Source organism: Clarias gariepinus, chromosome 14 (assembly GCF_024256425.1).
Source record: "Clarias gariepinus isolate MV-2021 ecotype Netherlands chromosome 14, CGAR_prim_01v2, whole genome shotgun sequence".
Taxonomy (NCBI): Eukaryota; Metazoa; Chordata; class Actinopteri; order Siluriformes; family Clariidae; genus Clarias; species Clarias gariepinus.
In genome coordinates this window covers 14074664-14089714 of record NC_071113.1, presented here as the reverse complement: position 1 = coordinate 14089714, position 15051 = coordinate 14074664, and the positions used below count along the sequence as shown (strand labels likewise).

The 15051-nt window shown below is 39.3% G+C and overlaps 1 protein-coding gene across 1 annotated transcript in view; it reads right to left on the bottom strand.

Annotated features, from left to right (window-relative positions):
- The window catches only part of shisa9a (shisa family member 9a), a 31893-nt gene extending 22493 nt beyond the window's left edge, over positions 1–9400 (bottom strand). The window contains exons 1-2 of the mRNA XM_053511034.1: positions 8646–9400; positions 7364–7470 (exon numbers count right to left, since the gene is read on the bottom strand). Coding sequence (XP_053367009.1) covers positions 7364–7470; positions 8646–9151 — 613 coding nt within the window. The 5' untranslated portion in view covers positions 9152–9400. The remainder of the gene's footprint in view (positions 1–7363; positions 7471–8645) is intronic.
- Between the last annotated feature and the right edge of the window lie 5651 nt (positions 9401–15051).

The following is a 15051-nucleotide window of genomic DNA, read 5'->3' as shown; positions in this document are numbered from 1 at the left end:
TTTAAGTCTTAAGTAGCGAGGTGGGGCCTCCGTTGATCGTATTTGTTCTGCCAGAACATCCCCCAAATGCTCAACTCGACTGAGATCTGGAGGCCGAGCCAACACCTCAGACTCATTGTTGTGCTCCTCAAACCATTCCTGAACCGTTTTTGTCGTGTGGCAGGGCTTATTATCCTGCAGAAAGAGGTCACTTCAATCAGGGAATACCGTTTCCATGAAGTGGGCTACTTGGTCAGCAGCAATGTTTATGTAGGTGGTACTGCATGTGTCAAAGTAACATCCACACTAATGGCAGGACCCAAGGTTTCCCAGCAAATATTATTTAAAGTGTAAAACTGCCTCCGCAAACTTGCCATCTTCCCATAGTGCATCCAGGTGCCATTGCTTCTCCAAGCACACACACACCATGCCATCCGTATCACGTAAAAGAAAACGTTATTCATTAGACCATGGCACCTACATCCATTGCCTAATAGTCCAATTCTCATGCTCACGTGCCTGTTGTAGGCACTTTTGGCAGTGGACACGGGTCAGCATGGGCATCCTGATACAGCCACATAACGCAACAAATTGCAATGCACTGTTTCCCGACACCTTTCTGTCAGAACCACTTTTAACTTTTTCAGTAATTTGAGCTACAGCAGCTTTTTTATAGGATCAGACTCCTACCACGAGAACTGCAGTTTTTAAGCTTGAATCAATCAGCCACCCGTCACAATTTGGCCCTTGTCAAAGTAGATCAAGTGGTCACGCTTGCCCATTTTTCTGCCTCCTACATTTGTCAACTTGCAGTCATGCACTTTTTAGACGTTCCCTACTGTAACTTTCACCAGCGAGCTGAAGATCTGGCCTTCATGACAGGTCTAATGATGAAAGAGTTAAACAAAAACACGTTAAAAAAAGTTTTTAAATATTTGAATGTATTCTGTTCCGGACGGGTTTTAACTTTCTTGAGGTTCTCTGCATGGCTGTTCTCCATGATGATATGCTGCTCATGTTGCTTATTAGAAATGCTAAAGTGTTAGTTATATACTTCTTTCATCACGGTGATTTAGTCACATACTAAAAAGAGTAATATTGTTATTCGTATCTGACGGTTTTGCATATAATAACTACAAAGTCATGGAGAAAGCTGAAATGATAGTATATCAAAAATCCTATTCAATGCTTTTGACGGAAATTAAATTCATGATCTGTGATCTGTGTGAGTTCCAGAGAATGTGTCTAAGATCTGAAGATTAATAAATCCCAGCATAAATATTATTTTTTCCACAATATAATTTCCAAATTGATTAAAACAATCTGTTATTTACCACATAGTAAAACCAATCTGTCATTTACACAACCCAAAGAGAGAAATACATGGATTGTACATACATTTTCATATGCAATCAATCCCTTCCTTTCCACACAGGTCATTTTCACGCCATGGCCTTCTTGCATATTCTTTTAGATCTTAGAGTGCTCTCAAACACAACAGTGCTTATTAAAGCAGCAGAGTGTGTATCTGAAATAAAATTAGCTCTGGCACCAAGTATAAGACCTGTATGTACCCATTTCAGTGACGCACATAAACTGACCACATGGCCCTTTTCCCCAATGTGTTGGCGGCCCATAAAGAAATAGACTGCCAGGCTGTCCTCGGGGTGCACATTCTGAGCCAGGATTGCTCAATGGAGTTTTCCAAGAGCGTCGACCAAACTGGTCCAAATACACGCCCAGCAGGGGGCTCCTGTCATGTTAGCATGGCAGTGTCAGTGATTGTGCTCAGTGAACCAACAGAAATATGCTGCCTGCCTCAAGGAGCATGAACCATGGCCCAGTAATCAGGGTGGGACAGAGCCTCAGGAGACAGGGCTGATATGCTGCCAAGGCCATACACACCGTGTTTTCACCCAAAGCCAATCGCCTCAGAAAAAGAGAGAGAGAGAGAGAGAGAGAGAGAGAGAGAGCTGAAGAGAAAAAGATAGAGAGGTTGTGCCTCACGGTGGATTATATAGAAACTGTTATCATTGAAAAACAAGAGCAGAACACATAGATTCTTCACAATGGAACAGGGAGGAAATGAGAAGTCATTCACAAAAGCTAAAGATTAAGGAGGATTTCTCACCATAAGGAATTTCTGAGAGCTTAATGGAGCTTTAATCCCTTTTTGTGATTTCTGCTCATCTCTAGACCTAAGGCTATGAGCAATATCTTACTTAGCATGAAGCTCAACTCCTTCCACAGAATAAAGATAATTGCCTGAAATGAGTTTATAAACCATCCACATGTTTAATATGGCTGGGGATTTCATAAAAGCCAGGTATTAGTATTTTGTTTTAGCATGCTTTTCTGAATAAAAACTCAAAAATTAGGCATGGTTATCAAACAGGTGTCAAACTGGATGAAATAACAGAAATGCCAAAACAAATGACCTTTTAAGAAAAGTAAGTATATAATATCCCTTTTAATCTGATGTCTCATGTGACTATTCGAAAACGTGTGGTTAATAATGGGTGGCATGGTAGTGTAGTGGTAAGCGCTGTCACCTTGCACCTCCGGGTTGGATTCCCGTCTCTGTGTGCATGGAGTTTGCATGTTCTCCCCTTGGTGGGTTTCCTCCCACAGTCCAAGGACAAGCCGATTAGACTCATTGGCGTTCCCAAATTGCCTGTCGCATGTGAGTGTGTGTATGTGTGTGTGCCCAGCGATGGATTGGGCACCCAACTTGTGCCCTAAATCTCCTGCGAAAGCCTCCAGACCCCCGGTGACCCTGAATACAGGATTAAGCGGTAAAGAGGAACGAGTAGGTGGTTAATAATGCAATTTTGTGGGGATTTTTATTACCATGGTCTAACACTATACAGGTACAGGTGATCCAGACGCATAAATATATTCACAGGATTATAAGGTTTATGTATTTTGGTTTATATAGTAAAAAGTTTTTTAAAAAAGTATAGTGGTGGAATTGGTTTACTGTATATTCCAGTCATTTCTTTGGAATTGTATGTTATAGATGTACTGTACACATCATCATAAATTTGTTCTTAATAAGGTTTTGTCTTTTTCCCATGCATCATAACAGAGTTGTGTGGTTTGGATCCGCTTGCCACCATAGATGCAGGTGTCATTGCAAATCAGCACAAAGTTATTCTAAGTGATCACCTTTATCCCAAGATAAGGCCTTTTCTTTTCTGATAGAGTGCTGTGTTCCCATTCACAGAGCGCCAGAGATTATGGATTAGGTTGATGAGCATGAAAATGATAGAACTTCACCTTCACAGTTACCACTAAGAGACTCTATCTGTCCACCACTTAAATACTAACGCAAAGAAATATATATAATAGAAAGATTTATGTTATTCACTCCATACCATTTCAGAGAGTTGAAGAAGCTAAACCCTTACTGGAGCTGTTCCACTGGATCAAAGGAAACTATCACCTGTTTTTACCTGTCTGTAAATCGGGGTGTTTCTCTTTTTCATTTCTTTCCTTTTCATTCTTTCAGTATATTTTGCACAGTCACTGAGCTTGATCATTTTGAATTACTTCTTCTTAGCTAATCTATTCTCCATTGTTCTGTAGTGTGCTTCCCCTAGTAATCATCATGCTTCCATTTCTAATCTGTTTCCTCATCTTTTTCCTTTTTCATTCATCACAATAGCTGTGTATGCAAGGAAGCAACTTTCCAATTATTAAGCTTTTTTAACGTGCCATGTGCTTTTACATTCTGGGTATTTCATCTTATTTATTCTTAATGAATTAAAGAATTGATCATTCTCACTGGTAAGGGTAAGAGGAAAACCAGTTCAGCTTCAATAAAGACATAGTGGGGGCATTTAAATTGGCCAAGGCTACTATTTATTATATTGTACTGTATTTTACTATATGGAATAATAAGGCATTCAGTACTACTGACCTTCCTAATCATATACAGTACACATGATAACATATCATTAACATAACACAACATTAACACCACAACCAGGTACATTGAATAACATTATTTATAATTGTGTAGCAGTAAATTGGTGACAGGATTATAGGCACCCGCGACTCACTCATGGGGACCAAAAGCCAGTTTATCTGATCCGATCCCATAGAAAAACCAGTTGGCCACTATAGAAAGGCACAATGTATGGAAAGATGACGCTCTTACATCAATTACGGCTCTAACCCAATCACGGACGACTATTAGCTCAGACAAGCAGGCGGAGTGAATTGCGTTGTCTTCAGGGTGTGAGCGAGCCAATGTGTGTTTTTGAGTGAGCGAGTAGATTTGGTCGGCTAGCGTCACGTGGTTCAGAGGAAGCACGCAATAGTCTTCGGCCCCCCCTAACTGGTAGTAGCCTTGATGTGGGAGTGCCCTAATGATGGACAGGACTCGGCAGTGTAAGGGCCCAAGGCCACCACCCCAGCCTCCCCAGTTTGATCCACAGAGGCCACACCACACAACCCACAGCACGCAGTCAGCTGCCAATGTCTCAGTGACAGACACCAAAGCAAGGGGCCAGAGATGCCCAGTTGGAACTTAAAGAATCCTGGGTGTAATGTTTTGCATTGTGATCTAATGGCTGATTGGTGGAAGATAATTTGTCTCTGACATTTATCCACTGTATCTTTTCAATGTCCCTCTTACAAATAATAAAAACCTGCAAACAACAATGGACAGACACACTCCACACTTGTTGTAATAGCACCACAAAAACACCCGAATGCGTGCGAGAGATAATCCTTACAAAGCACAATAGCCACTTTTTCGTGAATAGACACTGAAACTAAATTGCAAATTGAATATACAGATGCAAAAACTAAATTCTCAGTCCGAAAGTAACACTCGCATTGTTAAATCAATCCATACAGTACAGTACATACTCATGTGAGTCCAGCTCAATACAAAGGCACTAAAGTTTGAGTTTAACACTGGAGATTTTGCCGTGGATTCCCTCTTAGGAGCATCTATCTCGCTCCTGTATCGCAGATGATTATAGACAATGATTGATTTTAGACGTCTGCTAGCACAAGGCGCTAATAAATGAGAAATAATAGGCCCATTTAGAAACCACATTAAGGAAATTCATTTTAGCCAAGCTACTGAAATAAACCCCAGAAACAGTGTGTGTGTGTGTGTGTGTGTGTGTGTGTGTGTGTGTGTGTGGGCAGATATACATGAACAAAAAAGATTGGGAAGAAATAACAACTCCCTAGGACAGCATTAGAAACTTTCTCTAATTTCTTTTGGAAGCTTACTCTAATTGTTCTGATTTCTTTGATGGTATGAGGATTTTATGGCTTCATGGCTCTTCATGAAAAGGATCCCGGTTTGTCTTTGGACATTCTGATCTTATGGAATAAGCAAAAAGAACTGCTGCTCTTTCTAAATCTAACAGTGATGAGACCAATCAGTGTGTATGGTAAGTTCTATTGTTAATAAATCTGAAATGATTAGGACTGAGGAGGACCGCTAGAGGCACACATTTTTTTTTATATGTTCAGGGTTTTTCAAACAGTCTTTCTGGAAATAAAAATTGGATCTGTGATGTGTGCAGTCACTCTCGGAATTCAGAGCTGACTTTCTATTGACTGCCTTGATGTCAAACTACCTTCGTTTTCCCCCATGTCCTTTGTTCCATTAAACACTATGATTTCACATTTTGGATTAACATCCTTCTTTTTTTGTCGAAAATGTCAGAAAATATTTAGTTTGTTCAGCGTCTCTGTTCAGCATTACTGCTGGAGCATTTTTTTTCCATGTGGCATTATCTAGGAAAGTAGGACAATACAGAAAATAACAGAATGGAGAACGGTAGAAGGGCAAAAGCATGAATGGATGTGTGTAACATACACCTTAACATTCAAATCAAATAACTAGCTCACTGTTTTTCCATTCTAACAGCATGTTTCATGGATATCAGTTTAACTCATTGTAATTATGTACAGAGGCTATGAGAAACAGGTCAGTGAGAATAATACAGCTCAACATGAGTCACTCCACATTAATAAGCTTAGCTTAGATGATAGTGACTGATGTTTGAGTAGACTGTGCTTTTCCTTGCCTCAAATATACAGGCATTACACAAATACCTGGGGGCTTGTTTGTAGTTGATGTGATACAGACAATTAATTATGCTATACACTGAGCTAGGTAATCAAGAGTCTTAATGAGAATTTTAATAGCCTTGATGTTGTACTACGTACAACTAATGGTGTACTACATACATGCACAAAGCTTTATTGCATCATATGAAAATATAATTGTGAATGAAAACCTTTAGAATCTTTTTTTTTTTTCATTTTTTATTCATCTGCTATATCGCTTCATCCTGTATACACATTCTCAGGGGCCCTAAAGCCTATCCCAGAAGACTTAGGGCACAAGGCAGGGTCCACCTTGGACAGGGATGCTAATCCATCACAGGGCACACATACACACACTATTTGCAATTTGGGAGTGCAAATTAACATAATCTGCATGTCTTCAACTGACCACCAGGGTGTCCGGAGGAAACCAACCAAGCACAAGGAAAACATGCAAACTCCATGCACAGAAACTAGCCTGCAATCAAACCCTCAACTCGTGAGGTGCGAGGCCACCATGGTAACCCAGATGACACTATGCTGCCTCTAGAATTCTTGTGTAAAAAGAACTAAGTACAATTACACTGCATGCATCTCATGATACTTCTCCATTTCCTAGATAAAGTACTTGGTTTGATAAGTTTAGTCAATTAACTGTAAATAAAAAATATATATAATTCTGTTTAAAAAAATAGGAATATATAAAATATTACAGCTATTACTTTATAAAAGTTGGAATTAATTGAAATCTGCAATAAACACTGATTCACATTATTTAAGTGAAGACTACAGTCTTATATTCTTAACGTAAACCAAAATGGTTCCCTTTAAACAAAGCTGGGGATGATGTAATCATTCTTGGAAGGAGGTTAAATTAAAGATGTGATTAAACACTTCACAATAAGACACTCACTTTGAGCTACTTGCTTCAGTCACAAGACACAAAACCACACCTGCAGCCCAAACGAACAAACCATAAAATATGCATTTATGCTTAATAATTCAAATCCTCTAAATGCAATTTTACAGATTGAAGGTCAGAAAAGTGAGAACAAATAGAAAAAAATGTATATTCAGATATATTCTACATATTCAACCACAATTTGAGCTGTATTGTCATGGTGGCATTACGTAAGGCCACATTGATGGACCTCACTTTTTCGTTCTATCTTTTATTGTGTAAACCCATCTCAACCTAGACATATAAACATTATTGAAGTGTAGCAATGTGTTACTGCCTCATGCTTCTGCACAGCTGATGAAACATTATGGTAAGGCAAAAGCAACTCCAAATGTGACTTACGCATATTGTTTGCCCTCGCCTGCATGTTGTCATAGCTCTGTGCATGCCTTCCGATGGCTTCTTCATGTTCAGCTTGACAGGCACCTTGCATCACACTTGCTACAGCCCTGTCAGAGGGTACAAACATTTTACTCAATTAGTGCACAATACTAGTTACAGTATACCTCAAAAGTTGACTTTGCTTACATTAACATGTTTATACTTTTCCCATGAGGAATTGAGATAACATATGTAAACCTAAAACAGTGGTCAACAACTCTTCTGCTAGAGATTTACCTTCCTGCTGATATGTCAAAAAGAGTATGATCCAGCTCTTAAAGGGCAATTTTTTGAAAAAAAAAAAAAAATGATGAATTGAAAACACATTACCAAGGTTATGTTTACTTTCTTATCTTTAAAAATATGTTTTAAAGTTTCATCTATATACTAGAGTTTTTGAAATAAATCATTTTTTAGGAAACTGGTCACTGAAGGTGTCTGGTAATGTATGAATTTATAACAGATTCTCTAAAGGATGATCCCTGAGTTAGGAGACGCCCCAATGCTACAGTGGTGCTGCTGTCCAAGGTGCTGACTTTAAGCGACCCTGACGAGGGATGCAATATTCATGTCGACGAAATTGGGTGGATTTAAACAGTTTACCAAAAACTTTAACATTGTCAAAGAATGTCAAACTGATAAAACTATATTAACCACAAATAATCAACCAAAAACAATTCAAAATATACGTAGCAGCTCATTGCCATGTTTTTTTCCCCAGTTCAGCATGACTAAAAACAGCACCAAGCCATATTAGTGCATAGTATGCAATAGGATAAGACTACCTGGAATTGATTTAACCAGGAAGGTTTTTTTTTTTTTTTAACTGTCTTGTTTGTTTTTGGAAAATACTGAGCTTCTCGTAACCAAGTGCAGACGCGTAATGAGAAATGCAGCTGCGTATGTGTCCCATAGCGCACATCGAACAAGCTCGCCTCATCGACCTGCCAGGTCTCATTTAAACCTGGCCCTCTTCCAGTTATGATATGGTCTAGGGTTTTTTTTTTCAGCGTGTCGGTGTATGAGCAGATGCTTTAAGTCCTAAATGTGATTATTATCATGAAGTATTATATCATCAATCAGACGCAGTTAGCGCGAAGAAGCCAGTTTGTCAAACTCCACTGTCTTGTAGTTGGTGAGACGGTGCACTGTGTTGAAATCACGCATTTTTACGCAAATCTGATATAAAGTGAGAATGCACTAGCACAACAAAAACCCTCCCAATTCAGTACTTTGAACCTACCGGGTCATGTTTTCCCTGTGAGGTCTCTGCGCCTTTTCCAATCCAAGTTTGGTAAAAATTCCGACCAGCGCCATGATGGCCACTACTCCACAAACGACGTATACGATTAAGTTGGTCTTGTCCTTGGTCGGATCGTGCCTCGGGTCCGTCCTGTGCGGCGTTTGTCCTTTCAGCCACACTGGCGTGTTGTAGTTGGTGCACAAGCTCTGATCCAGACGCGAGTTCTTGTAGGCGCAGCAGAAGCGGAAGCCACAGGTGCCGCAGCAGTACAGGTAGGTGCCCGTGCGGCAGACGAACGCCGGGTCCCACTGACCCATCACGTCGTAGTAGCCGCGACACTCGTCCTGCGTGTGCGGCTTCTCGGACACGCCGTTCTCTTCGGAGCCGTTCGAGCCCGACAACACGACGAAGCCCTCGGGCCGCCGCTCCGCTTCACCATCCGCCCTGCACACGAGCGCTGTGACCTCCACCAACAGGTACTCCCACAGCCAGACCGTCCATCTCATCCTGCTCCCGTTCTCTCAGTGCCAGGGGCTACCAGCTGCAGAAGAACAACAACTCAAGTAGGAAACTGTACCCATGCGGAGTGCTTTTCACCATTGTTCTCGGACTTGCTTTCTTTCGATTGTCTTAGACGTGCGCTGCTAAAGTCCACAGAGGGTTTGCGCGTCTGTGCGCTCGCTCGCTCGCTCGGAGCTGCTCTTACTGTACTTTCAGCCGTTTCAGTGCAGCGCGCGACGCTGCGTGTGTGTGTGAGTGAGTGTGTGTGAGTGTGTGATGCTGTGTGGGCGTGCAGAGCCTCCAAGCAAAACCGCGGGCAACAGCGGGCTCTACGCGTCACACTGAGAGAGAGAGAGAGAGAGAGAGGGAGAGAGAGAGGGGGGCTGATTTAATAACACAGTGTACTTTGCAAAAGCTTCATTACTGCATCTAAACAAATATTGTAATAGGCCCTATTTAGGCCAGCACTGATGCATTATTTTATCTGTTTTATTTTCAACTTTTTTTTTTTTGACACTCAAATGATCCTCCTAGCAACAAAGTCGACTTTCTCTCCACGCTTCTGTTGTCAAGTTGTGAGAAATAGCAAAACCACAATGACTGTGTGCTTAAGGACATATTGTGTCTCGTGGTAAGATTTAAAATACACTTGTAGTAACTCGCACTCACTCATCCTCTATACTTTTATACTTATCCTGTAAATGGGAATCAGGCCACAATGTGGGCTACACACTGCAACATTAAATCTGCATGTGTTGAGGACTGTGGAAGGAAACCACAATACCCAGGGGAACCCTCAAGCTTAGGGAAAACATGCAAACTCCATGCACTTCCAGCTTCCTAACACATAGTATGATTGCAAATCAATCCCTGCTATCCAATATCACCCAAATGAGGATGGTTCTCTTCAGAAACTCAAGGTTTCTTCCTCTTTCCATCTCTGGCAGTTTTTATTTGCCACCGTCGGCCTTGGCTTGCTCATCAGGGACAATCTGATCATTTTGATTTACACATGTTCTCTCAGACTTTTCAAACTCATTTACCTTATTTTTTTTATTCTGACAAGTGGCTCTGCGACAATGACCGTCGTTAAAAGCCCGATTTAAATAAAACTGAGTTAAATTATATATTATGGTACATAAAGTAAAGAAAAAGAGATGGTTTATTACCAAAAGAAGTGTGGCAAGCCTTCAGATGTACAGGGCAGTTTTCAACAAAATAACAAATCATTAATGTACACATCTTACCTAGAACATTAATTAGGTTTTCCTAGGATTTTCTATTGTATATTCTTACAAATTAAAGTATAAACTGTCATAGGCCCTGCAGTTTAATAATTTTGTTATTTTGTTTTGTTGTGCTGTTAATAAAAAAGTATTGTTTTCATATATCTTGCCTTTGTGAAACAATGCATAATTAAAATAAGGAACAAAACATCAATAAACAATATTTTCAACATAATTAGCTAAATGAACATGTATCCATATTAACTGTTGCTCACAGCAGGCCATCTTCATCCTGTATTGACAACCACAACAGATAATTAGTTTTAAATCTACAGCCCTTATTGCATATAGAGATTACTGTCCATTATTTACAAAACATATATATTACAAACAAACCTAATTTCTAGTGATTTTTAATTTGACAAAGCATATAGCTTGTATTATAGCATGTTATACAGCATATAGGGTTTATGGCAGTTAGTGTTGCCAACTCACAGCCTCAAAATCCCAGATTCAAAATCCCAGATTTAATCCCAGCTAACTTCTTAGAGTTTGCATGTCCTCCTCATGTGTTTTCTTCTGGGTTCTCCGGTTTCCACCCACTTCCCAAAAGGCCTGAGTAAATGTGCAGTTGTGTGTGCAAGATGATGAACTTGCTTGTCATCCAGCATGGTACGCCCAGTATTCCCAGGATATGCTCCAGAACCACTGCAACCCTCCACTGCATGGATGTTACTGAAGCTGGATTTCTAAACAAATTAACAATTAGTTAATTCAAAATATCTTCAATAGCACTTAAGAGCTTTAGAAAAAAGGAGACATAACAAGAAGTACAATAACGGTATTTAGTTTTGACACAATATCCTATTCATTCCCATGTACACAAAGCTTTCCTTTCCAGAATCTATGATGGACAGTGTAATTAAGCAACATAGGTAACTAGCCTGCTTATCTAGACTGCACAGATTGCTCTTTGTGTGACTTATCATTAGAATTGCCAGCACCTTACAAGTACCACTATACCACATACTTAATCCCATTCAGTCTCATTTCCACTTGAATTTTATCACATTAAACTGCCTCCATGATGGATGTAATGACACAAATAAACCTCTTGTTCAAAAAATGGGTTGTGTTTCTGTACTTTCTAATTCAGTAAAGCCTTTTGACACGGCTTACTTAAATCATAGTGAGTAGTTCAAAAATCACCTTTCTAAATTGTATATACTGTATAGGACCCACTTACAGAATGCCCCAGAGATCTCCTTTAGATTAGAAAAAAAAAACTTCTTCGCTTAAATCATTTGGACTGACTCTGCATAATTTTCCAGAACCATTATAATTTTCTACATGATAGCAGTAATAAAATATTAACAGAAATAACACCACTCAGTGATGGGGAAATTAATAGAAAATCAACCAAGTCAAGGTCTCCCCTAAGGCTAAATTCCAAACATTGTAATTATAGTTTCTTTTTCACATAGTGCACCTACAAAATATTCAACCTTATATAATACCTTTATACCAGGCACTCTTTTATATCACACTTGAGGATAAAAAGATTCAATCTAACTGATGAAAGGGACAATTTGTACAATGTATGTACAGTATAGTGTTGGGACAACATAGGCACCAAAACAGCTTTAATACACTTTGACACAGAATCATATTTCTGAAACTGTCCTGGAGACATGAGTACCAATTATCTGAATTGCTGGTGTTCTGGTGCTAGTGGTAGAACACGGTAGGGAGGCCAAAATTCCACGTGTGTTCAAGAGCATTGAGATCTATTTACTGTAAAGGTCAGAGCACATGATTTACATCCTTTCCATCCAGTGAGCCCTTGTGCCCTGTGTATGGTGATCCTGGATAGGACGTTTTATCGTAGCCTAAAGGTGATCAGTCAGAATAATTTTGACAGTGACCCAAAAACATGTCTTCAAAAAGTGCTGCACAGCGAAACAGAGCCTCCACTTTCACTCTTAAATGGTCATCATCTGCATTTTCATTCATTTATTTATTTATTCATTCATTTATTCATTCATTTATCCATTTATTTATTCATTCATTTTCTATACCGCTTATCCTGTAAATGGTCACGGGATCCTGTAGTCCATCCCATGAGACTTGGGCATAAAGCACGGCACACCCTGTATTCTGTATTTTTACTGCTCTAAAATTACAGATTGGAATGATTAATTATCATGTTATATTCTATTCTGTTCAAATATCACTTTTCACCATGCCATGCAAGTGAGAAGAAGCAGCTCTAGGATTTTTCATTGGAACCCTTCGGAACTACAAAGTCACTGGGGCTCTTTTGACATTAATTTTGTACCATCATTAAACTAGATACTTTAAATAGTATACATGCTTATTGTTAAAATCATGAATGCAATATAATAATACATATAATACAATATAAAAGCATTATTTGAGGTACAAACTGAACCGTCTCGTTTTAGAATCTATTACTGTGCATGTACTTTTAAAGGAATTTCTCCTCAGATCTTAACATTGTGTTAAAAGGTAATTAGAGTCCCTCTGTTAAGCCCAATTTTCTGAGTCTGCTGTGGATTCATTCATGCAAGACACAGCTTCATACTGTACCATTCATAAAATAATAATAATAATTCACATAAATGGCCTTTTATTCCTTTATTCTTTACTTGCACGAAACATTTATTGTCCTTATTTTTTTCCATTGACCCTATTTTCTAAAATAAGGCATCTGTATGCTGTTTTTTTTACCAATCCGGTTTGAGTGGAGCGGCACGGTGGTGTACTGGTTAGCGCTGTCGCCTTAAACCTCCAGGGTCTGGGTTTGATTCACGGCTCTGTGTGCATGAAGATTACATGTTCTCCCTGTGCTTGGTGGGTTTCCTCTGGGTACTCCTGTTTCCTCCCACAGTTCAGATATATGCAGATTAGGCAAATTGCCTGTAATGGGTGCCTGTGTGTTTGTGTGCCCTGTGATGGATTGGCACCCTGTCTAGGGTGTACTCCGTCTTGTGCTCTAAGTCTCCTGTGTTAGGCTTCAGGCCCCTATCGATATTTACCCTTGAATACCAGATAAAACACACTAGAAGAGGAACGGTTTGAGCGGTTTCATGCCAAAGCCTGTCAAGATTAGATTAGCTTTTTCAGTTTATTTTTAGGGAATTGTACCTATTTTTAATATATTATTGAGTATTTAAGAATGTAAAAAAATGAGATAAGTCCTATGCGCTGAATCAGTGGACATGGTGTTTTAAATGAAGCTTGTGTAAATTTAAGCTTTTTTCACATATTTATCATTACATTTAACATTTAAAAAGTGTACTTAGCCTCTCACCATACTGTTGAGTTTGGTAAAGTATAGTAGTCTTTTCTGGTTGCATATTTTTAAATAAAATACTTTTGTTCATCCAAGCAAATACTTTTATTATCAGCCGACATTAGTACTCTCTCTTATTTTGTGTTTTTACTGTAAAAGCAAAGTGCAGACAAACCTTACCTTGTTTATATTTTACATTTATGCCCATTAGTTTTGTGTTGCTGCAATTAAATGTGATATAAGCAAGTTATTTTCATTTGCTGGCTGAGTCTGAGAACTAAATGTCACTACAAACATGAAATGAAAATTGTGTTCCTAATAGTGAATAGAGTGCATTCAAGTATAGTCATGCCACCTACATATAATCAGGAGTGTTATTAGGCCCCCTCTTATGATCTTTTTCAAAAACTCAAGATCTAGTCATTGTTCATTTCAGGGCCATGGTTACATGAAAAGCTGAGATTAAACAGTAGGTCAAAATTGCATGCACTCAGTGGCCTGTTTATTAAGTACACTTACCAAACAGTATATACTGTACAGTAGTAATTACTTACAGTTTTGCCTGTTCCATTCACACTGTATTATAACCTCTTTATTCTATCTATCAATGTATACAGACCATTAAAAGACCATCATTAAGCAATCCCCGCAGTGCAACATAATGTGCTGTAAGGTAAACGGAATTATACCACAGTGCTGTTGAACACTCAAGTCTGTTAGGTTATCAGTTTTCTGCAACAATATATCTCTGACAGTACTGATGGCGGTAATTCAACTGATAGGTTCGGTTAATGTACTCATTTTAATGCATTATATTTTCTGTAGTAGTGTCTCCTTCACAGGGGTTTCTATGGCAGATGTTCTACTGTACATAATCTAAATGCAATGATTGAATGCATTTGAAAAAGTATTGTTATTCTTCTCATCATATTCTATATTGCTTTATCCTGTGCAGGATCATGGGGGGTCCTGCTTTATTCTGTACAGGATCATGGGGGCCTGGACCCTATCCCAGAAGACTTAGGGCACAAGGCGGGGTACACCAATCTATCACAAGACACACACACACACACATAGGGCAATTTAAGAATGCCAGAAAACCTGTAGTGGACTGTGGGAGGAAACTGGAAGACCTGGAGGGAACCCACCACGCACAGGGAGAAAATGCAAACGCTATACACACAGACCCGAGGCATGAATCGAACCTGGACCTTGAAGATGCTGCCGTATCTGTATTCGTTGACAAAAAAAACACAATATAGAGATCACAGAAAGTAGGTAGGGGATCATTCTCAGCAGAGTAGTGACAATGTTATGACATTGTGGTATATTGTGTGTATATATGTTAGGGATGGCCGACCCT